General features: G+C 51.4%; 2 protein-coding genes across 2 annotated transcripts in view; both read right to left on the reverse strand.

Annotated features, from left to right (window-relative positions):
• Positions 1–942: 942 nt before the first annotated feature.
• Positions 943–2,916, reverse strand: TyrRS-m (Tyrosine--tRNA ligase, mitochondrial). The gene is made up of 5 exons (XM_003737645.3): positions 2,800–2,916; positions 2,539–2,645; positions 2,157–2,438; positions 1,782–2,038; positions 943–1,643 (listed from the first exon to the last, which is right to left on the reverse strand). Exons 1-5 carry the CDS (start codon positions 2,842–2,844, stop codon positions 943–945), a joined length of 1,392 nt encoding a protein of 463 aa, XP_003737693.1. The 5' UTR covers positions 2,845–2,916.
• A 1,870-nt stretch (positions 2,917–4,786) lies between these two features.
• Positions 4,787–26,651, reverse strand: part of LOC100907969 (carbohydrate sulfotransferase 3) — a 36,147-nt gene continuing 14,282 nt past the window's right edge. The window contains exons 2-8 of the mRNA XM_018639739.2: positions 12,241–12,418; positions 10,664–10,824; positions 10,391–10,583; positions 10,072–10,286; positions 9,492–9,616; positions 5,204–5,391; positions 4,787–5,073 (exon numbers count right to left, since the gene is read on the reverse strand). Coding sequence (XP_018495255.2) covers positions 4,787–5,073; positions 5,204–5,391; positions 9,492–9,616; positions 10,072–10,286; positions 10,391–10,583; positions 10,664–10,824; positions 12,241–12,418 — 1,347 coding nt within the window. The remainder of the gene's footprint in view (positions 5,074–5,203; positions 5,392–9,491; positions 9,617–10,071; positions 10,287–10,390; positions 10,584–10,663; positions 10,825–12,240; positions 12,419–26,651) is intronic.

Consider the following 26,651-nt stretch of genomic DNA (forward strand, 5'->3'; position numbering starts at 1 on the left):
ACCAGAGGAAATGAGCTCTCCGTCTCGGAAAGAGCCGGAATATCTGATCCCAGAGGTTCATGATAGATTCTCCGACTTCATCTCTCCTGACAACCCTGTTAATAGGGCTACAATACTGACTAACTGAGATTCGACCCGATCTTGCACCGCGCCATTGTTCTGACGGATAGTGCCTTTCCGACGGAGGGTAAAAGTCGAATCATTCGTCGCTCGCGAAAAAATCGAGCGGGGGATTGAGCGAAATCCCGGGAGATGGGAAGAGCCAGCTCTGGTAGGAAGCACTCTGGTTAGCGCGTTTGTCACTTCTCGTGCAAACCGCTCGCGCGGGAGGCGGTGTGGGTTCGATCCCTGCTGCCGGAAAATATGCAGGTACTCGGCCTTGATCCTCCTGGGTACATTTGCTCTATGGATCCGTCCTCGGAAGCAATGTGAATAACAGTACCCGGGACTTTAACCTTGGCTGTGTGGATCAGCCCGGAAAAGTTTTTTTGGTAGGAAGCACTCAATCAAGGCAATTGAGCGCTGCGCGGTTCTCTCCGCGTTTTCTTCTCCCGGCCTCAGGACGTTATCAGATTTTCACGATTTTCTTAATCCACGGTCTTCCGAATAAGGAACGAGCGGCAAGGATAATCAGATATCCCTGTACTTCTTCTGAAATGAGCGTCGAGCAAACTCTGAGCGGAATCGAGCGCCCATCGGAGCCGTGAAGATGGCCATTGATGAAAGACCAGGCATCTCAATCAACACGCTGACGAAGAAATTCAACACCAGTAACGGAATATTTGTCACGCTCATCCACAATGATCTCCGATGCAAATCGTATAATTTCAGGACTCGGAAGGCGCGAAGCCCGCTTCCGCGGGGAGAACGCTCGCATTGTGGGTTCGATTTGTGGAGACATCTAGAGCACTTAATTTATTTTGATACCACACGGTCCGAAGCTCAAATCCATTTGACTAAAGTGTAGTTTTTCTTGCCTGTTCTGCAAAGAGTCAATCCAGACGAGAGCACGCATGACTCCGATAAGAACTCCGAAGTTGTGCGTATCATATTAATGTACAATCCACCGGCAGCTATAATTCGCTTCGCGTCTGATTCCTTCTTGAAGAGTTTCGCCTCCAAACTGAACTCGACCAAGGAGTATTTCTCCGACAGCTTCACTCTGGAAATTTCAGCGTAGGCGGTGTCCAAGAAAAGCTTCCGTAGCGTCTTCTCGTCCATCTCATTGAGCAAGTCGCCCCTGCCATCGAAGAGGAGAGCAGTTGCTTTTTGCGCGAGCTCGAGCCCTTCCGGCCCATGGAGCAAGAGCGTTATGTCGTTTGCGATCCGCGTCTGCAGAGGACGCTGTTCGGGGTGTTTATTGTGCTGCTCCAGGAGTTCAACTAGCTCTTCGTCTCCTGTAAAGCTGAAAACCGGCACCATTTTCACCGCTTCGGTGTCTGACATTCGCAGCAAAAACTGGAAAAGCTCGTAAGGGCTCGTTTTTTCGCCCGAGAGCCAAACTGCATTGCCTGCGCTCTTTCCGTATTTGCTCCCGCTTTCGGCGGTTATAATGGGAGTCAGAAGTCCGACGCTGTTTTTCCCGAGAGCCTTTCGAATCAAATCATGACCAGCATCGATGTTCCCCAATTGATCTTGACCACCTGGAAACAAAATTCCAGTCAGGATACTCCCGCCCAATCGAAGTGATCCGCGACAATTGGGAGATGATCTCCCCCTAGGACCGTGCATCCCATGAAATTTCCGTGAACGCCCAAGGTAATGGATTCTGTGCCACTCACCGACTTGGATCCCACATCCGTACTGTTTATAGAGCTGGAGCCAGTCAAAGGCCTGGAATATCTGATAACTGAACTCGGAAACGCTCATCCCTTCAGACGACGCCAACCTGGATTTGACGGCTTCTCGGGACAGCATTAGACTGATTCGAAAGTATCGTCCAGTAGTCTTGAGGAAATTGATGACCTCCAACCCTGAGTACCACGCGGAATTTCGCAACAATACCAGTTGCGGTAGGTCTCCCGACTTGTGGAAGAACCTGCAAACTCGCGTGCGCCACTTCAGTTGAAGCCGGCGGTTGGCATCCTGACAGGTGACGCATCATCGAGAGGGACGTGAGCATTGCGAACCGATCGAGCTCTATTAAGACTTCTTACCTCTCGTGATTGCTGAAGACTGTTCTCAGATTCTGTTCGAGGCCTCTGACATTCTGATGGAGAGATACAGAAGATAGCGATTCTCGTTCAGTCGAACGACCGCTCGGATCTCCTATCTGAGCTGTAGCTTCCCCAACTACTGCTATCGGGATCACCCCTCTTTTCTGAAGTTGTATGAGGACCAGGATAGAGAGCAGATTTCCTAGGTGGAGACTGTCTGATGTTGGATCGAACCCACAGTAAGCTGCTCGGGTGTCTTTCAATACTTGCGGCAGTCGGCTCCTGAGAGGAAGATCGAGACCTCAGTCGTTTCATCAGCGTTCATTTGAGATCTCTGATTCGAGGAAAAACTCTGAGGAGGGCCAGAATTCTTTGAACTTACTCCTCTACCGGTGGGTATATTTGCTGTATGAAGCCTCTGCTCCTCATTTTGTGTAGATGACGTCTCCAGAGCCAATGATTCCGCATACAGTATGACCATCTATATAACTGGAGAACATGGTCGTGAATCGGTTATGAATGGGAATGAGTAAGCCCCGGAATGGAGACGTTCCATTCCTCGCGCGGTGAGTCCCTGGGAGAGCCGCCGGCGGGGAAATCTGATCTATGAGACAAACAGTCGATGGTAAGCCATGTCTCTCACCTTGCAGACACCACTCAGGGCTTCTCGTCGGATGATTGACTGCATATTCAACGTACTATGGAGATCTGTCGAAAATTCTAAAGAGGAGTCGCGCACGCAGAGCACAGAGCACACATCTCTGCTCTTCTGCTTGTTTACATCATCTGTCGTCTGCTCAGGGTGCTGCGCGGCGCCTGAAAAACGGAGAGCTAGACACTCGAAACTTTAATCGCAGAAATGGTCACGGCTGCTGCCGGTTGTTGTTGATCGCTGGTCTTAGATCGATCTGCCAGCTCCCTGCAACTCCTGGGAGCTTTGAGCTATCTGACCAGTCCTGTAGGATTCCGACGGGCACGCATGGGATAGGGAGCTGCGGAGTGAGAAGCATCATTTCGCCGGGCATGCGTTACGCGCAGTGCACTGAGTTTCTCCACGGAACTCGAATCACTCCATCGTTTGATCTGGGACTACAGTAATGGATCATTTGGTGCTGGGGATACTTCGGCTCAGATGGGCTTCTTGGCGATGATGTGACGCCAAAGAGGCGCGTCGGTGATGGAATAGAATCTTGGCATGGAGTTTGGTTTTTGCACAGGATACTTCTCCTGAGGGAAGAACCTCCGCGATGCTTTTTGCGGGCGGATGTGTGAAATGCGAGATGGCAGAGCAGTCCCCCGAGCTTGTTTCCCTTCGCTGTGCAAAATTTTTCCGGTTATTCTCCCATTAGAGCTCGCCCGGAACAAGCGGACGCTCTATGTATACTCCGAATCGAGGAATGGTTCCGTGGAACCCCATTTAAGGGTTGACGGTTCCGGAATCCGCTGGGTGGGATGTGGACCTTCGGAGTAGTGTGCTCTATTTAAATCCTTATCCCCTGTCAACGAATGAGTTGAAGTTCATCGAGCTGGTGGGAGATCGCCCGAGCTCTCGAATCCATAATCCGATCCATTGTTTTCAAGCTCTAGCCCAGCATCGAATGATTTATGGCACCTCACGCCGGTGCGACGGCGCCGATGCTGTCGACTCACGTGGCTTGGCAAAGCTTGCGTCGTAGTCGGATAAGCCTCTTTGGTGGTCGTGGGGTATGCGGGGTCCCCGGTCGAGAATCCGGGTCCGGGAGATATCGGAGCTCCTCGAAGATCGCTTGATTGTATTTCGCCGATTCGATTGTGGATCGCTCTGCATTAGATCCTCCTGCACTGAACGGAAAATACCGTCGCTTGGCTGTGAGTGCTCGCTCGACACTCAGGGAGGGAGACAAGGAAAGATGATGGAATCTTATCCCGCAGAAAGAGGCATCTTTGGCGAGGATGTCCTGTCTTTGTTGCAATGTTCGCGTGTTTGCAATCGCGACAAGGAAGCTCGACAATCTTACTGAATCTAGCTTTCATTGGAGCCCCGACCAATATGTCGGAACCAACAGCTGCCGGGATTAATGAGGGTCGAGCTCTTCCGGCACCCTAGCGATCTCGACGACCTCCGGAGCAACGACGACAGTCGTCATTCGAAGGGGTATCCGAATTGTACCATAGTGTGACAAGAATGAGGTCGGCCCTCTAAGAAAGAGGCCGTTGAGCGATGTGCTTTGCCCTCTCCGGCGCGATCGGCATCGGATCAATGCCCAATTATCGAGTGACAAGGGGGGAGCTTTATCACTACAAACGCTCGCGACGATGTAGCCAGCCAGCAAGCTGTCGTGTTTCACTCGAGCGTTAACTAGACGCATCCAATCGAAACTGTTTATTTGTGGACGGCCAAGTTCTGACTCAGCATCGACTTAGCCGAGAATCTCTTGCAGTTTGACAGCCGAGTACGGGGCAAGGGACACAGGAACGGAGAGAAGAAGTAGAAATTGAGTTTCCAGCATACGTTCCGACCAGATCTTTCTGGACATCCGACAATATTATCTTTATTCATCCTTTGTACATATGTTCAGGAACTTGACGAACGTAACGAGAAATACATCTTTTTTACATTTCATAACACGTTTTGGGTGTCGCTCAGTATGTCATGTCACAGTTTGGTTATCCTCAGCGACCTCCGCGGGCCATTGACTCTCGTTCTGAGCGACTTTATTGCCGTATCCGCGATGATTCATTCGAACATTGTCGTAACTAGCTTTGGTGATGATCGACTCGCAGAACATTTGGATATCGAGAGTTTCCTTGAGAGACAGCTTCTGTTGCCAATCATACGCCACCGCCGCCGAGTTCCTCCGCGTGGAGTAAGGATCAGAAGAACCGTGGTGAGTGTGGGTTCGGAGGAATGCTTCTGTCAGCGTATCGAATTTTAAACCTGCGAAGAAGAACGTTGGAATGACCTTGTGGTTCCCCCATCGGGGAAAGCCAGATAGAAAACGGACTCTTCGACAGCACGGAGAGGGGCAACTCGAATCGATTCAGTTTTTCACCTAATATATACGTACCGAGTGCTGCGAATAGCGCTCTCGTTTGCACAAACGGATTGGAAGCCAGCTCCTCTAATTTTATTTGCACCATACGAATTTCGGGATGTAACTTGCGGAGCTCATCGAAGGCATCCAAGTCTTCCCCCATCTGGGAACACAGGGCATCAGCTCTGGCGCACTCGTCTTTGCACCAATCTAACCGCCGTCTGAAAATGAGGAAAATGGCTTCATATATCTTCAGAGAACTGGGCTCCGACCATATATCCCGATCGGAAAGCTTATGAGTAGGGCTGTGCATCACGCATAAAGCATATTTTTATGCATACTGCATATTTCGCCGATTTCTGAATTTTCGTGAATTTTTATATAATTCCGTCTTATGAGCTCCCATATATGAGTTTTCAATCTCAAGTCGAGAGCATGTCGACTTCTCCTCACGAGCCAGGAAAACTTTTTCGGGCTGGACCACACAGCAGAGGTTTAACGTCCTGGGTACTGTTGTTCACATTGCTTCCGAGGACGGATCCATAGAGCGAATGTACCCAGGAGGATCAAGGCCGAGTACCTGCCTTTCCGTAAGGAAGATTTTGTCGGCAACAGGGATCGAACCCACGCCACCTCCCGATCGAGCGGCGACGTTGCGGCATTTCACGAAGTGGAACGCACGTTTGCACCAGAAGTGACAAACGCGCTAACCACTAGAGCACCCGTCGGTTCTCACAAGCCAGAGCAAAATCTGTCGAAAACCCTCCTAATGAAGTACCTTCAGATGATTCCAGGGAGCCTCAGCTCTGACTGCCGAAGTTGGTAGGCGGCGTGCAACCGTCAACGCCGTGCAACCTCTGACTTGAGATGTAGACTGCCGCCGAACACTCTAGAGAGCTCAGTTGGCTCTGGTACCATGCGAAGAGGAGCTTTCTTTCCCGCAGTATAGGGCGATAGTGCCAGACAACGGGAACTCATTTCTCTTTGAAAAACTAAAGAAATCGGTTATGGTTGCTTGTAACAAGGATCTCTGATAAAAAAATCCGTGCATATTTTCATGCATATTTGGCCGCATTTTTCGTGCATACTGCATGCATATTTTCGAGATTTTGGTGCATATTTTGCACAGCCCTACTTATGAGTTATCGCCCGCCGCTCCCAATAATCGTTCCGCGGAGCGGCTTGAAATGAGGATACATGAATCGTGATTATTCAGAGCTGAGTCGCAGCGATATGGGAATGTACTGGAGTCTGGCACGGGAGCCCCTGTTCTTGCAGTTTCAAATATGATGAGGAGAAATCAGTTGGATCCCTTAGTGAGGTTTTCAGTTCCCTCTTGAAGTCGCCGATCACAGTGGTCAAAAACGCGACAAAATCACATGAGCGCTTTTCCCGACAGGATAGTTTTCGACCTTTACCCGAGCGATGGAAACCCAGTTCGAGGTTTTTTTTGCCTTCTGAATCAATTATGAGACGCTCTCCGGATAAGGCGAGCTGCTTGATGTTCCTCAAAGAATGTTCATCGAAATAATTTCAGACAACTCTTTTCTAGACAACTCCACCGGTCGCATTCCGGATTCCGATATCCAGCGACAGGCGTAACCAATGAGGGGAGCGTCTCCGACGGGCGACTCAAATTCGAGGCCCTTAGCCCAAAGAACCGCAAATATTAGCTGAGGTTCCTACCGTAAATCCTCCGATAGTGACCCGGGCTACTATTTTTTCAAATACCTCCGGCGAGGGGCTTCTATTGGAGAGGGGCTCCTATTGGAGAGGGGCTCCTATTGGAGAGGGGCTTCTATTGGAGAGGGGCGACTATTGGAGGGGGGCTTCTAATAATCCAAGAGAAATCTTGCTCCGGAAAAGTGATGATGGATTTCTGGGGGGAGGCGTGTTCCCGGTGTGGGTGGAAATCCTTGGGCGCCGCAGTCCAGATTCTATCACGTAAGCTTTTTCTCAGCCGACTTCGGCAGTCCGGGGTCTCCTAGTAGAGAGGGCCTCCTATTGGAGGGGAGCCTCCATTGGAGAGAGGCTTCTATTGGAGGATTTACGGTATATGCTCTCAGAAAAAACGGATTGTGTACTTTCCGGTGCAATCTTCAAACGCCGCACAGTGGGCCAAATGGCCAAATTAGGTGGAAAAAATTATTTTACACTTCGAGTCCGATGCTGCTTGTCTAATTCGATGTTCTCACGCTCGAGATACACGAATTTGACGCTCCGCTCATCACAAACCCCGCGTATCACGGAACCGGAGCTCGTGAAACGAAATCATGCGAATGGAAAACTCCCTCTCTCCCCCTTGACAAACTTCTCATATGATCTAGCTCTCGTGTTCGATGCCTTGGGTCGGAGCTCGGAATTTCTCACAGGGGAAGCCAGGAGCTGGTCTGGCGCCTTTTCGAGAAAGAGACAACAAGACACTAATGTCTGTCTCTTTTTCTATCACAACGATGAGATGCTTGCCCGGATTCATTGATGCAAAAGTATCAACGAAACAAACAAACGAGTTCATCGCGGCCTCGACGGCATTTCTCATGCTTCTTGCGGAGCTTCGAAATAATGCGAGTGACTTCATGCCTCAAATCTCGTCGGTTGATCAAATGGCACTCTTCCACACTGTCCACGCATTGCGATAAAATCCATCGTGTAAGTGAATCTGGACCGTTTTCATCCTGACACTGACGCCAAACATCGAAAAATTGAATCCGCGGCACAGAAATCTCGATTCCTGAAAACAGCAAGTTAGTCTCGAAGGTCTTACGATCCCCCTGTTTGGGGCGCTAGAACTCGAGAAGCGCTACGAAGCGCGGTCTCTCAACAACTTTTCTGGGAAGTTTAGAGCCGGAACTTTGAAAAAAAAATATTTCAGCGAGGGGTCACGGGGGGCATGTCTTGTATTGAATAATCTACTTCCTCCTGATTCTATGGAAATTAGGTCTCGAAGAAACACTCATTTAAGACCATAAAAACCGATCGTCCGCTCTCAAATCGTCTTGAATGCGGACTTAAGAAGTACATCAACTCACGGCGTGTTCCTTTTTCCATTCCGATATCTGTGTCGATACTCTTTCGAAGCCACAAAACACAAATGAGAAGAATAACGGAAACAAGCTCCTCTGGATTCGTACGAATCATCGACTTTGGCTGTCTCTCCACTTCATTCTGATCGAAGCGGAGTCGGAAAGGATTGTTGCCCGCGTCTTCCCATGTCCCGACGAGATTCCGACGCTATGTGGGGTATCAAATTTCGAGCTCGACTTTTGTCCACCTAATTCGGCCATTTGGCCCACTGTGCGCCGCCCGGAAGGTTTCAAGCCTATTTCGATAACCAGAGAACAATCAAAGCTTCGTATCCAGTAGCGACGCTTCTTTTCTCATTGCCTCGGGTCATTCTTCTGCTATGAGTATCGAGAATCAGCCAAAAAATGCAAAATCGTTTCGTGCAGGAATAAGGGTCCGCAATTGAGGAGTTAGGTGTTGGGTCTTGGGTGTGCGTCGGGATCTACGAGGTTGCAAAAGCGCTCACGCTGGACCTCTTTCCCGCCACTGCAATGGCGGCTGGGGAAAAGAATACAATCATAGCTAGTATATTGAAGACCCTCACGAACTTTTTCTCTGGAGAGTTTCCCGAATCGCTGGCCATGAGCTTTATCAGAAGTCCCCAGACCATCACGAAACGTGGACTGACTCCGAGAGCATTGTGAAGGTAGCAAATCGAATTATAGGCGAACGGTACTTTCGCGCATTAGGTACTGACGTAAACAAATATTATATTAGCTTGTCAATAAGGGCTACAACTCCAGCTACCTAGTAGATTTGCATATGACAATGAAGCAGAGGCCGTATTGATGAGGACCGAGGCGCATAGCATAAAACCCGTCTCCAGTAAGCGGTCGTCGCGACTAGGCTCTGCCCCGAGATCCTTCCATCAAGCGCAGAGTAACCCAATACCCGTACCAGAGCCAAATTGGCTCTGGGACTCGCACGAATATTCCCACCACTCCCGCAGCTTCCTCTTTCGCTGCTCGTCTGATCGTGGGGGTTCGTATGTGATAGGAAATCTCAGGCATCTGCCTTTTCGATACAGGCTCTCAATAGATCTTTTGCTCAATAGTCCAAGATGGAATCAAGCGAAGACGAGCGAGAATTCCGATGAGATCTGTTGCTTACATTTACGACAAATCTCCATGACAAGAGCAGCAGGCAACAAGGGGAGATAATGAGCCCCGAGCTCCGGACGTGAAGACTAACTTAGCAACGGGGATGCTCGATTCGTTATCTAACGACAGAGCTTCGGGAAACGTCGAAGGAGAACTACCTTGATGCCAGAATGGCTCTTGGGTCTCGTATGAGATGCACGATGGCCGTATTCTTAGAGAACGCGGGCTCCTCCGTCACGAACTTGACAGCGTATCGCAGAGGGAAGCGAACGAACTTGACCACCTGTGGGGAATATGATATCCGTTAGCTTCCTTTTCAATGGCTCAGAACTTCATCTCCCTCTCCTCTGCTGAATATATTGAGCTACATATGATATCGGGACGTTCGAGAAAGGCTCCGACTGAAATATGGATATCATGGCATCACTTGCGTCGGGACGCGCGTGCAGAGAGAATCCCCTCGACGACGTGGAGATAATATTGAGCGGACCGACATGATTTCCGGTCCCTCGTCGCCAACGGAGGGCCCTCGCCGACGGAAGACTCGAGAGCGTTTCGAGGCTGATATCACGATTTTGAAACTGAACGGAGCTTGAGATCCACTCAGATGGAATTTGTCATCACTTATCAGTGGAGCCTCCGAACGAACTGCAGGGCGCTACCTCCTCGATCCGGATCATCCTCGGACTTCAGACATTGAAGCGATCACTCCGTTTCGCTATAATTTCGGAAACTCACCTGTAAGGGACTCCGGCGACACATCCCCTCGACGTAGGTAGCGTTGAAGCAGATGTTGTTCTTCAAAGCGCAATGTCGCCAAAGGAACTGGTTGTGACGGAACAAGAATTGATTCCGGTGCTGAGAAACCCACGTCATGTACTCCGGTAGATGCTCGAAGTCGCATTTGAGTAGTCCATAAAATAACTTGGCGCACTCCAGCTCGCTTATGTCATCTGAGGTGAGTACGGTTCTTAATCGTTTATACGCAATCCCGGTTTAAGGATAGTTGCGAAAGAGAGCTATCAGAATCATATGATACGGAGGAGTTGATACTCACTAAAGCGGAGTCGGGTCGTGCGTGTGATATGGAAAGGTTCGAAATGATAGAACGTCTTAAGCGGCGACTGTAGGATGTCCCCGAGGAAAGTGCTACCGGAACGAAAATACGAAACGATGATCAATCGTTTCACTTCCGATTGGGGAACGACTTTGTACAGTTTCAGCATGGCTTGAGCAAGGCGGTCAGCGTTCTGGAAAATCAGATTGGATCGGATGGCATGGAAGGAGGGTGTGCAACTAGGAATTTCCACCGGAATTCAGCGGCATTTACCTGCATCAGAGGCAACACGGGAATTTTACCGCCGACAACGTTCGCATTGAGTTGAGATCTCAGAGAGGTATCGACGCCGTTTTCGATATTGGCTATGGCCACCTGAGCGTTTTTCGCCGTCGAGCCTTGTAATACGTCTTTGTTTGATGCGAGAAGCTCACCTGCGAATGAGTGACTCTTATGGGTGCCGCCATTTTCGCACTTCTTTCATGATTTTTCCTTCGCGTCATATTTGCTCCGAAAACTCGACTTGAGCTCCCCAGATATATATAATATTTTTTTCGATAATCCATACAAACATCGGCCCCACACATCAATCGAAATGCCCGTTTTCCTTAGTGACCCTATCAGTGCCTTCTCGTCTCTGTTCCCTCGCTCAGCGGAGAGGTGATTGGGCAAGCATCCGGACGACTCTTCCGCAATAGCCCTCAGTTTCGGTGTCGCTTCGTCAGACCGATCCTTGAGACAATTCATAGGCTTCTCGAGGTTGGCTCATTCAAATCATGCTCTCACGAATGTTGGGGCAAAGAAGATTATTTTTCCGTAATTGAATTGAGACAAAGGATCGCCCATCCCCAGGGGTCTGATACATAAGGTTTCTGATTCTCCTGCCCTGCGGGGATCGAGCGGAGACGGTATTGATAAGAGCAAGTTGGGTATAGTGCTGTCTTGTGAGGGATATCTTTTCAGCTCGAAGACGACAGCTCGTCTCTGCTGGCAACAGAACAGCAGGTGAGTGTACACGCAGGACCTTCCCACACTCCAGAAAGAAAGGGGTCTCTTCCCCTACAGAACAAGAATCAGAGCGGGGAGTCGGAAACATGAAGCCTCTCGTGTCTCCTCTCAATCTGAGGATGTGTCAGGGACCATAGGCGCGGTACATGTAGCGGTGGACTTCTCCGAACTAGAGTTTCGTGAGTCGAGCGGAGGAGCCCCGCGGCTTACCTAATTAATCGGTGTACAGCCGCAGTTCCCTTGTCCGATTAATGATTTTTTATGGCCTGGACATCTCAGCCCAAGCTCACTCATTTCGAGAGACATAATGGTTCCACGTCCATGTCCAGAGAACAACTGTAGGTCGGCGGATCGAGAACAAGGTCGGGGAACAAGGACCAGCTTAATTTGCTAGCTGCCGAAATCAGGTCCCTGCCGAACACGCAAGGCAAGGCGCGAGGCTGGCGCGAGATGATTATCATGGATACACCGATCAGCTGAAATCGGTAGTATGCAAGAGCGACGGCGAAACTCGGGGAGGAACGATCGGAGGATGTTCCAATCGCCCCAGGTATCTGATTGAGGGTCGGGCTCTCATAATTCCAAACCCGATTATGTTCCAAGCTGTGGTGCTCCATACGACCTCCACTCATTTGGCTTGTGCGAACGTGCTGATTCAATGCTCCTGTCACAGAAAGCACAGGGCGTGAATTCTGCTGATCATGTGACTCCCATGCTCCTCGAGAGTGTTTTGAATATCTTCTGTTCCTCAAAGGTCTCAGTCTCGGACACATTCCGCCGTTTGGGGTATGCGACCTATGAGAGCGCGAGCGAGAATTCGGAAATTACACACGGAGACTCACCCTGTTGAAGCAATCCCTGCAGAGCGGAATCGCCTTTGACGATTGTTTGATAGAGAGATCCTTTGTCATTATAAGAAACGACTTGAACGAGGATTATGAGCGTAGAACAAAGAGCTATCAGCCCGACCAAGCATCCGTTGCGGCGAGAAACAAGTGTTTGCAGTGGATGACCCGTTCGCTGCAAAAGAGAAATTGAGCGTCATCGATGATCCCACCGGTCTCCTCTTCGTGACCCCATTCCGTTTCATTCACAGCTCCTCGATTTTCATAAGGATCGCGACAACTTCCGCGTGATCGTCCGAATATCGAAGCTTCGAGAGGAGTCTGACGTTGGGAAATTCCACAGAGGCTGAGGTCCGGAAATACTCTGCAACCCGAAACTGGGTCTCGATTCTTCTCGATAGATTTTAGAGTTCAATGGAAAGTTGTGCGGCTCGATGCGCAGCAGGCTTTTTCCCGGAGCATCCGTGATCCATCACCGAGCTTTCCCCGGAAGAACTTCTGATCCAGAAAAAGCCTCTTCAAACTGAGCCCGAGTGTCGAGATGCTCCGAAAGTGGGCTCGCATCGGTTCTCATTTTTCTTCGACTTGGGAACGATTTCCCACAGAGCGGGATCTGGCCGTTTACTTGTTGCTGAAGAACACGCGATGAGAGGGCTCTCAATATGGATGTGAGTCAAAGGTGCCCTTCAAATCGGAATGGCTCTCGAAAGATGTACTCCGGTCAGGGAATCCGAAATATCTCCAGAGCCTATCAGCGGCAGCGACCTATCCGCTCGACCGGTCCTGCGATTCTCGCCAAGGGGAATCCCTAACCACCGAGTGCTGTTCAGTCTTGTACGACCGGCCATTCCCTAAGCGTTCCCGGTCGGACCTCGAAGATCGGCTAACCGAAAGTGGCATGTCGTGTGGAACTACACGGAGCCTGATATGTCTTTTGAGCTTGGTATGTCGCAAGAATTTACTTGCGACACGTTCCGATGCATAAGTTTATCATTTTCCTCATGATTGCCGTATGCAAAGCTCGAGGGATGGAATAGTCTACGTGTGGTACGTCGAGTCAATCCGCATCACGGCACGCATACTGTTGAAGACGGAGGCGAACTCGTGGATCGGAATCCCCGTCGGCTTCCCGTGAGAGGGACAGCCGCTCTGTCGACGACTCCTCACAGCGAGCTCGATCCGGGGACGGTTTCTTTCCGGTCAGAGCCCGAACGTAGAAGCTCGGCCGAAAGGCTCGACGCAGGAAAATCTAGATTTGTGAAGCTTACCTCGAAACAAATCATCAGGGAGCCTGCGAAGCATTTAGGTTTCCTCTGACGCGTGTTCAGCTTCTTGGACATTGCACCGTTACAGAGACGCTTTGGGAGCTCTGTCGCGGAAAGAGACACTCCGATCTGCGATCGCTGAACAAACTGTGGTTTTTGAAAAGAGACGAATTCCATTGGTCAGCGGAAATCGCTAACGACGCGGCAATTTCCCACGATACTTCCCGTCACAATTTCGCGTTGAGGTTCCAAAATGACGCCGATGTCGAAATATCTGGTTGTGGCGACATATCTATTACTCCGTATAATGATTCCGAGGGGAAACGCGACGTCCGCCGTGGGAAACGAACTATAGAGTGGTACTCTCATGTCAGACAGTTTTCCGAGCAAGTCTCTTAGTGAAGAGGAGACGCGAGACTGGAAGGGCGGACAAGGGCTCACAGTCCCGAAGGAGGAGTTCCTGGATGTTCCATGCTGAGCAGCGAGCCGGCCGCGCTTCCGTGACGGTAATTGAATGGTCCGCTCACGTTCCCGTTTGAGCTTCACCGAATTCTGATTCTTGCAGATGGCCATCGACCGCTGCGGCCAGCAACACAGCCGGGGACATCTGATTCTAAACAAAGGGAAGGGGAGTCCTCCGCATCCCGCTCTGAACATGGAGGGCCCCCTAATCCCCGGATCGTTTTCGATCCGGCCCGACATGATTTCGAACTCTCTTTTCGGTTTGCGATGGGGACCTTCCCCCACAGACCGTCCCGAATGATTGATGGGGGATCAAGCTCATAGAGAGCGCAATCGTCATTTTCTAAACTCCGAACTCAGGATGTGCTGCGATGGGGTCTCTCGATACGAATCTCTGAGTGATGTATTGAGATCGGAGAATTCCCAGAAACGCAGAAGACGCGCATCGACAGCTATCGACTCACTCGAGCACTCAACCGCGAAGGGTGAGACAGCCGCCGCATTTCTCCGCGTGCCACACGGATCGGGCCATTGTTTGAAGAAGCTTCTATCCCCGGAAGAACTGCTCGTAGGGACCATGGGGAAACTTGGGACAAACAAAAGTAGCTCTTGAGACAGCTCAGATCACAATCCTGAGTGAATCTTCGGAAATCCAATCCGTGGATTCTATAGGGTGCCGCACTAAAAGGGTTCCTTGGAAGTCACCAGAGTCTCGTCCCGATTCCCGGTGATGCGTGGGTGAGCTGACTAGGTTTCATGCCCGCCAGTCCGACCGAGCGGTAGAGCTTCCCTGCGATTCCATGAGCTAAGACTCGAGAGACCGTACGTGATGCATATGTTCCGAGACACAGTGTCCTCCCAGCGATTCGCTGGGGGCTCGTGATTTTTTTTCCCGAGCCCGCCGTGTCTGTGGCGGCTCAGCGGATGCGGGTTGGAAAAAGAAAAAAAAACAAAGGTTCGCGGATAGCGGTGTCCGAGATACTCGCCAAGCAAGATCAGGTGAACTCCAGAACGTTCACGCGTGAGGCACCCGCCAGTTCAAAGCGATGAACAACAGCCTGTCGAGAATGATTTACAGAGAGATTCACTCATCTTGTGTTTCGTCGGCGTCGTTCTTCGCCGCCCGCATATGTCGTCCGGAGGACCGGGACGCCCGGAATTCGTCTTATCTATGGCTGAATATATTCTCAAACCTGCGGAACGACGACTGTCGCGCAGAGATTAGGCGAAGAATGATTTCCTCAGAGCTCTACGTGGAATATTGTCGAACGAGGCGCTGAAGAGGCTGCAGCTCAGCCCTCCATCCGGTATTCTGCCGAACATTCCACGTAAAGCAATTCGGGCATGTGAGGAGAAGTGACGCGCCGAGTTGTTAAAACAATGCAGGTTAGAGCCTCAAGCGCTGAGGAGTGCGGCTGGAAGGCCGGTGGGTACCTCTGTGCGATCCCGACGATTTCATCTCCGGCAACGTTCTCCGTTCAGTTCAGTTGCGATAGATCGCAGTCGTCGTTGTGCCCCATAGAGCCCGCGTCCCACGTTTTTCGGCGGGAGCACATTTGCGTTCAATCGTTCCATGATCAGGCCGTCGCCGCTCGGAGGAGTATCGAAAGTCTAGACTTTTCCGCGAATAGAGACCAGCGGAAGGCTCTCGACGGTCAATGTCGGGAAATTACGCACGAGGAACACTGCTCGAGGTCCGCCGGCCGCTAGAGAGTTGCTGGGAAGCTTGATAAGCACGATGATAGGACGCAGAGGTACAGAGACGCTTATCCCTCGATTGAGCGATCATGCTGAGCAGCACTATGCATTTATGAGTCATCGCGACGAAGGAGCCGGGAGCAACGGGCGATCACGGTTCGCCGGATAGACGTGTGATGCAGCTGAGACATAAAAGTGTCTGCGCATGTGAGACCGGTTCCCCCACGATCCAGCTAGCTTTTTTTTCGAAAGCGAGGCTTCAGGGCACTCGCGATGCTGGAGCTCTAAGATTTCGATCAGATCCCGAAAGACCACGGTCCCCCGTGCAGTGATTTTCAGAGGAGCTCCGGGTATGAAGGCCGTGCTCCAAATTGAGCCTCGGCGAGCGCCCAGCTCATAGGCAGCTCTTGTGAGTCGCTACTACGATAAGACAGGACGCGGACGCTTCTCGCCGTCGAAAATCAGCCGGTGATCGATTTCCGTCTCTTGATATATATTTTTCGTCCGGCTTGCTTCGTCGCCATCTCGATCACCATCTGTGCATGCGCGACCGGCGCCGCGGCGGGGAGCGGCGGACTCATGGGAAGCCAACTCAACAGTAGCCCTCGGAATTCTCCATACCCGGCGCGGGCGAGGCTTCGCTGCTCGAACGTCTGGGAAATACCATCTGGAATTTCTCTAGACGCCGACTTTGAGAGTTCCGAGTTGCGGAGCGATATGGAGATTTTGTTAAAGTACACGCCTGACACAAGTTCCGCCGCCAATGGACTATTTCCTCGGTGAGGCTGAGAGACCGCTTGAGTGCGTCGCTGGTCTCGATGCGAAATGAATTACTGACTTCGGTGATGAAATTAAGAACCAATGGCGCCAATGATTGCCGAGCTTCCCAGGATTTATCGTGGCAACACGCCCAACTGTAGGACAGGAAATCGTCTCCCGATTCCCCAGTGTGAAGTCCAGTTCGAAGATGGAAGTTTCTCATTCCGGCGCGAATTCGCTAACGAACCACTCGAGAAGAATATTCGTCGATACTACCCCGTCATACCTACTCTCGGGACATGCCCGTTCATGATTCCGACGATTCGGAGCCTAGCGGCTCGACTCCCCACCCGGTGGCTCGTATTCCTGTACAATACATCTGTCTACATTTCACATTCCGGACTGCGGCGGATATCAGACGATTCTCGGATTCCCGGAAATGACAATGACCACCCAGAGTAGACGACTGGTATTATACGGGAAATACATCCCGGATGCTTTTCGCAGGGCCTGCGGCGCGTCGGCGCTGTCGGATGTCAGAATCGAAGCCAGATGTCAACCGATGTCAACCGTCAGCGAGAGCACGGTCGTAGATTCTGCATTGAATGGCAAACGTGTTGTATGATATATGTGCTACGAGCTCAGCGATGCATCGAGCTTCGCCGAAACGTACGCATATGGAGGCGATCGCCAATGTCGCTATCTCGATTTTGATTCTCTTCCATCAGAGGAGGAATATCCAGCGAACATCTGGACACTAATGAGATAAAGTGTGCTCAGTGAACTCAATATCGCCGGTATCTATCCGGGAGAGGCACATCGAGTCCGGATTTCGGTTCGTTCGTGCTGAGTCGTCGTATAAAATTCGAATCATTGCGTATCATGTTCCCCCGTGAGAAAGTAGGATCCCACCGAATTCTAAGAGAATTCCTACGCAGAAGATCCACAGGACTTCTCGCTTGGGGCTCCTTTTCGCGAAGATACATTCTCCTGTTGATATAAGCAAACTCTTAATCCACACCATCTATAAATACTCGTCCTTAGTGGGAATGACGCTCTAGGTGATAATACCGACGCGACGCCCGCAGGCGGCGCAGAGGGTTGAGAGACAATGAATTCCGCTTAACGATCACTTGTTGTCTTGCTTCACTTGACTTTATGGTCCACTCCGACTTGTGTCACAAACTCGCGACGATCCACGGTGACGCCGCCCACAGATGGGCTTCCGCGCATCTCGGAGGCTGGAAAGCATGTATGGGCGCCGTGCGTAATCACGGGAGCCAAGGCCTCGGACAGGCTCGGGACCGTGGAATGTGCGTCGTATAATTAGATATCTCGGAACATCCTTCGCTCAGTTAGTTGACTCGGTATGTCCCCTCGCTCGCTTGTCGACCGCTTCAGTAGACTAGCTAACCAGCCGAGGGGCTCGAGCAGCCTGGTTAGCGACCGAGAATCTGAATGAGAACCGGAACCGAAAGCTCGTCAACGTTTTCCGCTCATTGCATACATTTATGCATGAGCTCGTGGAGGCAGAAATGCGCATAACGTGTGCCAATCCTTGAGCATTCGCCGATCCTCGACTATACGTTCTGACGTGGACTTGGGCGAATATACATATGTCGTAGGTCGCAGAATCTCATTCTTAGAGGAGGTTCCTTCGGAAGTTTCACCCTTTTATCTTCGGGAGACGTGACAAAACTCCCAGAAAGTGCTTGATAGATGAGACCGGATCCAATAAGCTCCGCGAACGTGTGTCTCCATGCATCGCAACAGAATGAATATCGGCCGAGCTTTCCCCGCAGGAGAGAACGACCCCTCCCGACGACCGGCGGCTCATCCTCGCATTTGTCAGACCCTCTGGGGAGGTTGTATCTCCTCGCACACGTTTTATTCAGAGACAAAAGCAAGAAGCTAGGTAATGTCAATGACATTAGCGTCGAGTCACGTGAAACCGTTTGACGACGATTCTTCCGGCAAGCTGTCGGCTTGCCGAGGTGTCAAATCATGGCAAATGGACCTATCTCTCTATCGGCCCACTGTTTGATGAAATTGGGGTTAGTTCTCATGAAAGCCCACTGATTGCCCGACGGGGCTGCGATATTCAATCATTCATGATTTCCGTGGTTCGAAGGCATCGATACTTCTTCTTCTGGATTCCGTCGGCATAATCATCGAAAACTGCGCCAGCAATCGAGTTTCGGAAGTTTTTCTGCTTCACGAATCTTGAATTGAGAGCCACACCTCTCTACCCATCGTAGTCGTTGGGCTGCCGAAGTAGGAAATCCTTTCGAACTCTCACTGCGGCTTCCCCGACGAATCCGCTAAGATACGACGATTAGTGTATGTTGTTGGTCTTCAGTTCGACATATAGCGCGTAGTTGTCATCGTCCAGGGAACGCGGTTAACTTTGAGCCTAACTTTTGACTGAAGGAGACATCGATATGATAAGTTATCGTGAGTTATGATAACTGTCCCTGAGTTTAGCCTCTTGAATTTACATTCGTGTCCTCAGCGGGGGGACATCAGCCAAGTTTTGTGCAACGGAGGCCATGACAATCTTCAAATGTCGCAGAAAGCGGAGCCTCTCATCCACGTCACAAGCATGACAGTATGCGTTTTGGAGGAAGACACGCCGGAATTGCAGAGTTTCGCGTTCCCATGCAGCACTGTAGTAAGGATATCGCATGATTTCGTCATCATGATGGAATTCAGATCTCACTGTACCGGATTCAATCGCGACCGCGGCTTTTCTGATAAAGGCGACCTTCGGAGCCGGAGCCGAACTCGACTCTTGATGAGTCGCCCCATGAAGAGATCCTCCCGATGACAGCCTAAATCTGTTGTCACGCGCATTCGCTGAGCTAGGAGGTGCTTCGTCGTGCCGCTTCTGTCGCCAGGAGCTCCCTTTAAAGGGTCTCATCTATAGTCGATAAGCTCGAATCGCCTCAAGTCAGAAGAGCTACTTGGTTTTCTGGGAAACCTCCGTGGTCCTCCCCAGCAAATCATATTCATGATCAAAGCCCGACTCGATCTCGATTTTGACAGTTTTCACCGAATAATCAGAAGCCCTTAGGTTCTCGCTCTTATATGTCTGCTGCCTTCTGTCGGGCTCTCACTCGCCGACCTCGCCTCATAGAACTCACTAACAAGACTGACGGACTAAGCCATAATTCGCGCTTATTTTCACGCTTTCGTGCCGAATACAGGAAAATCAACTGTAGAAATCGAATGATAGGTCTACCTCGCGAACGATTGCACCTGGAGACTTTGCCGTTTTACAACCCAGTGATGCAATTCGGATAATCCGGACCTCCGCGGTTCCTGAGTTATAAGGCTCCAAAAGCGGACAAGATTTCCATGCTTGGAGGACGAAGTACATCGAATTGGTCAGTATAGCCTACGACAAAGATGTTTTCACGTCAAAACCCCACCATAGAGCGAAATGATTAGAGCCCGGGATCTTCAAGTTTTATCCTTCGGAATATTGGCATGTAGAACGAGCTAGGAGGCGTCGAGCAGTTTTCGATCGGGGATTTTGGCCGGAGCGCGTTCAATAGAGCTTGAGACAGCCCCATCGACTGGGTCGCTCTCGAATGAGCTTGCATCGGTCTCTCAAGGGCATGATGGAGCTGGTTAGGGCGAAGCCCTCCGGATGCGTGTCGATTACAGCTATCTGAGAAGGTCGAATATCATTCGCCCGATGCCTCCGACACAACAGACTTGCGTTTCCCCCGGAGACAGTGGGAAGACAGCGATTGCGACCGTGGTTAGGAAGGTCCGAACCACGCTTACCTCTCCTCTCGATCAAGAGGACCACAGTTGGGTGAGGCATATCCACGCACAATGGGAAGTATGGATCGACCGGACCCTCGAGGTCCACCGGAAGTTCCCATCCTGCGTCCAAGAAAGACCTCTGATGCAGCGACATCGGGATTTGCATTATGAGGTACGAGGTTTGTGGTCGCCCTCTTCCAGGAAGGCGATGAGCAAGTCTCGGGACGACGAGTTCCGGGATAAACCCTGCGAGCGCTCACGTGAAGCTCTCCAATCGACGTGACTCCAGGGCTGCGACATGTATGCCTTCGTATCCCTCTTAATGAGAGGGGCCGACCACCGATCATGAGACTCATGATTCATGATCATGATCAGGGATGTAAATTTTTCGCGGAAAATTTTCGCAAAATCCGCGGAAATTCGTGGCCTCCATTGAAACTCTATGGGGAGTAGCCGGGAATGCCCGCGAAAATTCGCGGAAAAATGGCGGTCCGCGAAAAATTTACATCCCTAATCATGATGAATCTCCCTCCCGAAGTTCCTCAGAGGTCGATCCCAATCTCCCTAATTCTGGCTCATGCTCTACGGGACCGTGATTGACGCGGACTTCCAGTGTTAGCTTGAGCGGTTCAGCGAGTCCTCTCCAGCGGGGAAATCGCCCGAGCAGTCAGAATCAGCCCTGATCTGCTTCGTCGAATGGGAGCCTACCATGGGAGTCTGGTTCCGCTTTCAGCATCGATTTCTCATGCTAACTCCTATGAAGCGAGCCATGATGCCCAACAACCGTGGTGTCCAATGGTTTTCGTAGTAGTGCCTTGTGAGTTCTCGTCAAGCTTATCCCCAAGGGGAGGCAGCGGAGACTTCATGGACGAGAAACGAGTAAGACTTATTGCTCCCTGGTCGGGATCATCTTGCAGATAATGGAATTATGTCACGACATCTGAGACCGTTCACGCATCAGGTAGGCGCGTGCTGTCCGACAGCGATAATCTTCGCCTGAATGTCTTTCCGGAGCCCTTCATCGGCAATCGACCAGAAGACGCCGAAGCTCGTAGAATCTGTTCGAGTCAAAATCAAATCGAGTTCCGGTTCGAGGCCTTCGACATACATATGCACCTCGTCAGCGGCCTAATTAGGCCGAACACCGCCTTTGGCGGGCCCCGGGAATGTTGTCCTTCCCTGCGGAGCTCCTCGAGAGATTTCCATCTCTTACTGGGCGATCTTCCCAACAGGGATTCCTCGGCGAGTTCTCTCGCAGAAAATCCTCGTTTTTCCGGATGCGATCGAGCGTATCGGTACCGCCCGGGAGAAGCGCCCGGGGCAGAAATCTCTTTCGTCCCCTGATGGCCCCACCGCCCCATGTTTGTATGTATATAAGGCCCGTTCCGGCAGAAATTTCATTTTCTATATCGTCCTTCTACATGACCACCCCGTGTATGACCATGCCGTGCCTTATTCGCTATCCAGGACCCCAGCAACAGGCCTCCGGGTAATATATTCGCCAGTGAACTGAATGTATCAAATAAGGACAGACCCGACTCCGTCATGCTCCAAAGGCTACATGTAGTCAGACAAGAACATCGCAATAGACCCTCACGACCGCTGCGCTGTGGGGGAATCGTCCCGAACAGAGGTCTGCTCGAGTCTTCACGGGAGGACGCGGGAGAACGCCGGGAGTGTACGAGAACAAGGATGCTCCGGACAGTTCCTGAGTTCCTTCGCCCTTCGGAGTCCCAGACGCTTACTCCACGAATTGAAAGCATCCAGCCAGCTGGACAGAACACTCTGCTGTAATCAGACTTGACGCAAGCGCGCTAGTCCAGCAGCCGTTAAGGCTCATTTCAAGAATGAGGGATCACGGAACCCGCTTTGGAGAAATAAGCTTTCGTCTTACGTTGAGCTAGGCGTGAGTTTCGGATGGAGAGTTCTTGGGCGTAATTGCTCCATATTGCCCAGGAGAGGCATTTCCCATCACAGATCTCCTACAAGGTGGGGGGAGCTCCTCCTCGTTCCTGTGAGGAATCCGGAAACAGCGAAATCAAGGCGAAGGTCGCCTCAGGCACCGCCGCGCCGCTGGAGACGATGTTACGTGAGCAAACACGAGCACGAAAGCGGTGCTTGTCGCAGGTGAGGAAGTTGAGAACGATATAGTTCAACTTTTTTCGCGAAAAAGCTTCACCGAGAGGAGAGCTACTTCGCGTCCAGTTTTTCCCGTCTGCGTATTCCGACTTCAGTGGTAACGGCGGCCGGCGCTGGTTTTTCCTCCCTGAGTCCTATCGAACGCGAGCTTTCCAGGCCCCTGATTATATCTTCCAGAGAGCGCAAAACCGCGCGATCGAGGGCGAGGAAACGACGAATTCCGACGATGTCTCGGGAAGCGGGTTTCCATTGCCCGCGCAGGTATCTTCTTGTCTGTCACCGACCGACGTCAGTAAATGCGCACTCCCGACGACCTTGCTTCGAATGGATTCAATGGTGGATTCTCGACACGGAGCATCTGTTACGTACGCGGAGTTCGCTCCTCTCGAACATCACGAGCAGATGCCGAGAGACCTTGACTCACGCGACGGCTTACGATCGGGACCGGAGCTTGTAATAGAATGTTGGTGAGCGTCAATCTTTCTTCTCTTAATGGAGCGTACATGGAGTTTGTTTCTCGCGCACTCGGATGTCGACCAGGACCGGACGAATTATTTACTGGTACCCAGGTGTTTTTTCTCCCGCACTGCTGATGACTCATTCCTTGCGAGAACTCGCTTCCCTAGTGAGATTGCCTTCGCCTGCACCAATGACCAAGTGCGGGAGATCCTAAGTCGGAGTCTACCTGAGCTACTCGCGTATTAAAGTCATCAAGTTGAATAATTCAGTTCCTGTTCCGCGGCGGGCGCGATGCCACTGAATAATCTATGGAATGCTTAGTAGCTCCTAGCCAGCTCTCCGGGAAGCTCCTGATAAGATTGAACGAAAAGCAAACTTCTTCGGTGGTGAAGGCTATTCAACAATGAATCTCATGAATGGAACGACACTGAGCTCCTCTTCTCCTGAGAGAACAAACAACAACCAAAGTATCGAACGACTCTTGCACGTCCTGGAGCAACGACGCAACGTACGAGTTTGAAGGATTTTTCTGTCGCTTGCACTGTCCCCAACTTCGGAGCATTCGAAGCACGTTCTCGTCATTACCGCGCTGTAATGATGGGCCTCCGTACAAGGCGTTCGACATGCGTACACAGTTAGGCACGCTAACAGCCGACTGGCCGCAAGACGCAGACGCTGTGAGATGGCGAGGCCGGAGGCTAACTGATTCAAAGAGAACATTGTCCGCATTTTCCATGCAAGGAGAGAATCGGTAAATATTTACAGACCCACCACTGGTGCGTTGTAGGACTTTGAGATCAGCAACTCGCGAGCGTCAAAAGTTTTGCGGTGCACGAAAGATCCGCAGCACCGTCATGAGCCTTCTCCCCAGATCGGGAGGAAGAAGGAAACTCAGCCATTTCTAGATCTTGATTTCGCCCTTGGACCCTGCAGAAGCATGTCGAGGATTCCCTCACGTGCCCGGCCCCCGGATGTCGCTGCCAACTAGTGGGGAACAACCACTGTTGCATCTGACCGATGTCGGGAACACAGTCGACCTCCTTTCGCTCGCCCCGCCCCTGTTTCAGGTGGAGATCGCCCTCGAGCGCCCCGAAAGTTCTCGCTAACGCGGGAAGTTGGCGGGTTTTTTCCGTCAAGGCTCCACTACTTTTGGCGGTCTGATGATCAGAGAGTGCTCGCTGGATATCCCGTGTGGATCGAGCGCAACACTGTCCGATCATCGAACCGTGAAAGCGCACACTACTCTTTCGCGTAGAGCGGAGCCCGTCCGTATCAGTATCGCCGGGATGCCGCGCGAAAAGTCACTTGCAACTTCCGAGCTGGTCTCGTCCTCGAAATACGTTGGCGCGGAGTAGCCCATTTCTGTTCCGCTGTCGAGAACGCTCCGACTTGTGAAGAATCAATTCGATTCTCCACAGGAGGGAAATGGGCGGGTGTGAGCATCGATCGAATTCCAGTCGGGTTTCCGCCACAGCTCTATCGCCCTCTCGCGTCACGGGAAACGCCGCGCTCTCTCTCGCAAGTCAGCGGTCCCTCGTGCATAGAGCACGCTCAAGTGATCGATTGGAGAGCGATGAGCTGCGGTGGGATGTTCCGCAGTACCTCGATCGAAATAGCTCTCGCGGGACGTGTGGGAATGCTGTCAACGAAACTGGTGAGAGCCCTGATTCTGGGGACGCCTCATTTTTCGCAGGGAGAAACGCGTTTCTCGCGGTCTTATTTTGCTGCTCGTTCCTCTCCGCTTGTCAGGTATGTACTATCGGCGCACTTCCCGGAAAATCTCCTCAAGTGTTAAAACTTTCTCACTTCTTCCATTCAACAGCTGATGCTAGGGACGACGAGAGGTAGACCGTCGAAGTGCTCGCGCACAAAGAAGCGGCGACGAATTGAAAAGCAGCTGTTTTAGCAAACTTTCGCTCCTCCGTTCGGAAATCCTCGCGGAACTGCGGCTCGACTGGCGCGGCTGGCCTACAGAAATTGATGTGAGGAGGCGAAGAACGACGAGTCTCGTGGAAGATCGTTTTCCTCGGAAACTTTTTTCCGCCGGATAAAGGAAGCCACCGATAGAATTGAGTTTCCTCTGCATGTGGAGCACGAACGAGACAACACCTCTATATCCTCGATCCATCAGCTCGAATTTCGGAGGAAACGGATCGAGGCTCCCGAGAGAAGACACCGGTGGACTTCGACTGAAAATTCCTGCGGATATCCCATCGAGTCGCTGTCATTGTCCGACGATCATTCCCGCAGAAGGGTCAGAGCTGCACTAACATAAGAGATCTATTTTCGATCCAAGCTCGAACGCACTCAGTCCGTATTTCTCGTGGGAAATATCAGCTCAGTAATCGTTCTTACAGCCAAAGAGGAGCGAAAGTCAAAATCTAGAGCCAGGAGCATCGTCAGAGTATGACATCACGGGAGCGGATGTTCCGCAAGTTGTGCACGGTCCGCAGAGCCTCCAGACGCCCAGTCGAGTGACTCCGGAGCTCGAGCTCAGCACGGAAAGAGGTTCTGTGCAGGTCCTGCGGCCACACGAGGACAAAACTTAGGCAATGAAATTATGATCCTCTCCAGTAAGTCGATTATGCGGTGTTCTCGGAATCGCGGTCCTTGCTGACCGTAGAAACCGCTCCCGCGAAGATCCAACTTCTGAATACGGTAGTCCTAATTCCCGACAATTCAATATTCCTCCCTTCCTAGTTACCGCACGAGTCGCTCGCCTGATATTGCGGTATCTGAGAGCCTCGATCGCTAGTATGAATCCGCAAGACCATCTCGTGACGCGCTCGTGCTCTCGAGGAGGGTTTGAATGGGGCAGACCTGAGTCTATATTCGTTTGGCGCTCGCTCCCGACGCGATCCATCTGAACACCTTCGCCGTGAGTTCTCCATATGCGGCGGGAAGCTCAGAAGAGGGAGCTTTTCTTTATTCTCGCTCTTCTCCGTGCGCTTGCCGCCGCGCCGTTCTTCCCTGACGTCTTAGAGCCATCGAGAAACGGGGCGGGGGCTCGGCGAAGCCCAGCATCCTCGTTGCGTCTTGATGCGATTCCAGGCTACAGCGCAACGTTTTCTGAGCAAGGCTCCATCTGTCGAATTCACAGGATACATACCTACTTATGTTTATTGTACCAAGGATGGGAAGTCGATCCTTCTTAAATCCGATTGGGGTAGCTCGCCGATTTCAACGGCGCAGAATCTCTCAGGGCATACCCTACCGTGCATTCCATTCCGAACCATCGTATCAGATGTCAGACAACGAGGAGAGGAGACAAGGAATACTAATTTCGGAATATACCTCGGGCGAGCTGCCTGATGCGGGATCGCTCGTTTTGCCAAATGCACTCGCCAGACGTGCGAAACAGGTAATTTCGCGACGGAAAAGGGACATCGTGTTTTTCGCGGTGAAAAACGGACATCGGGGAGCGACGTCTAAGGCGGACATGCGAACCGAATTTCCCAACGAATCTCATCGTCGTTTGAAACCTTTAGTGTATTGTTTGCCTCGTCGAGACTCGGGAACTCGCGAAATAGGACTCCGTATCGCATTCCAAAATCGCACATGGATCGTAGCTTATTGGTAAGCGAAGGCTGCTGATGGCCGGCATTCGAACTCGCTCTACGCTCCACGGATAAACTCCGGCGCGAGCGCAGCTCAGCGTCGATCGGGAAGAAATATAATGGCGATCGAGAAGCCGCAATGTCGCACGCCGCCATCGAGCTCCAGACGCAAGCGCTGATAAAAGTTCATTGTGTTCTCTGCGAATGGAAGGTGAGCCGAAAATGCGAGACAGGTAGAACGAGCTCTCAAAAGCCCGTTCAGCCCCGAGTCTTTCGCTCCCGCGAAATCCGCGCA

The sequence above is a fragment of the Galendromus occidentalis genome, unplaced genomic scaffold (assembly GCF_000255335.2).
Source record: "Galendromus occidentalis unplaced genomic scaffold, Mocc_1.1 scf7180000075584, whole genome shotgun sequence".
NCBI classification, from domain to species: Eukaryota; Metazoa; Arthropoda; class Arachnida; order Mesostigmata; family Phytoseiidae; genus Galendromus; species Galendromus occidentalis.

What these genes read in the sequence shown, in the direction of transcription:
- TyrRS-m (XM_003737645.3), bottom strand. Translation starts at nt 2,844, where the DNA reads ATGCAGTCAATCATCCGACGAGAAGCCCTGAGTGGTGTCTGCAAG. An exon ending in ATATACCCACCGGTAGAGGA is followed by an intron (nt 2,439 to 2,538) that starts GTAAGTTCAAAG and finishes TCTTCCTCTCAG; the next exon opens with GAGCCGACTGCCGCAAGTAT. An exon ending in CGGATGTGGGATCCAAGTCG is followed by an intron (nt 1,644 to 1,781) that starts GTGAGTGGCACA and finishes TTTTGTTTCCAG; the next exon opens with GTGGTCAAGATCAATTGGGG.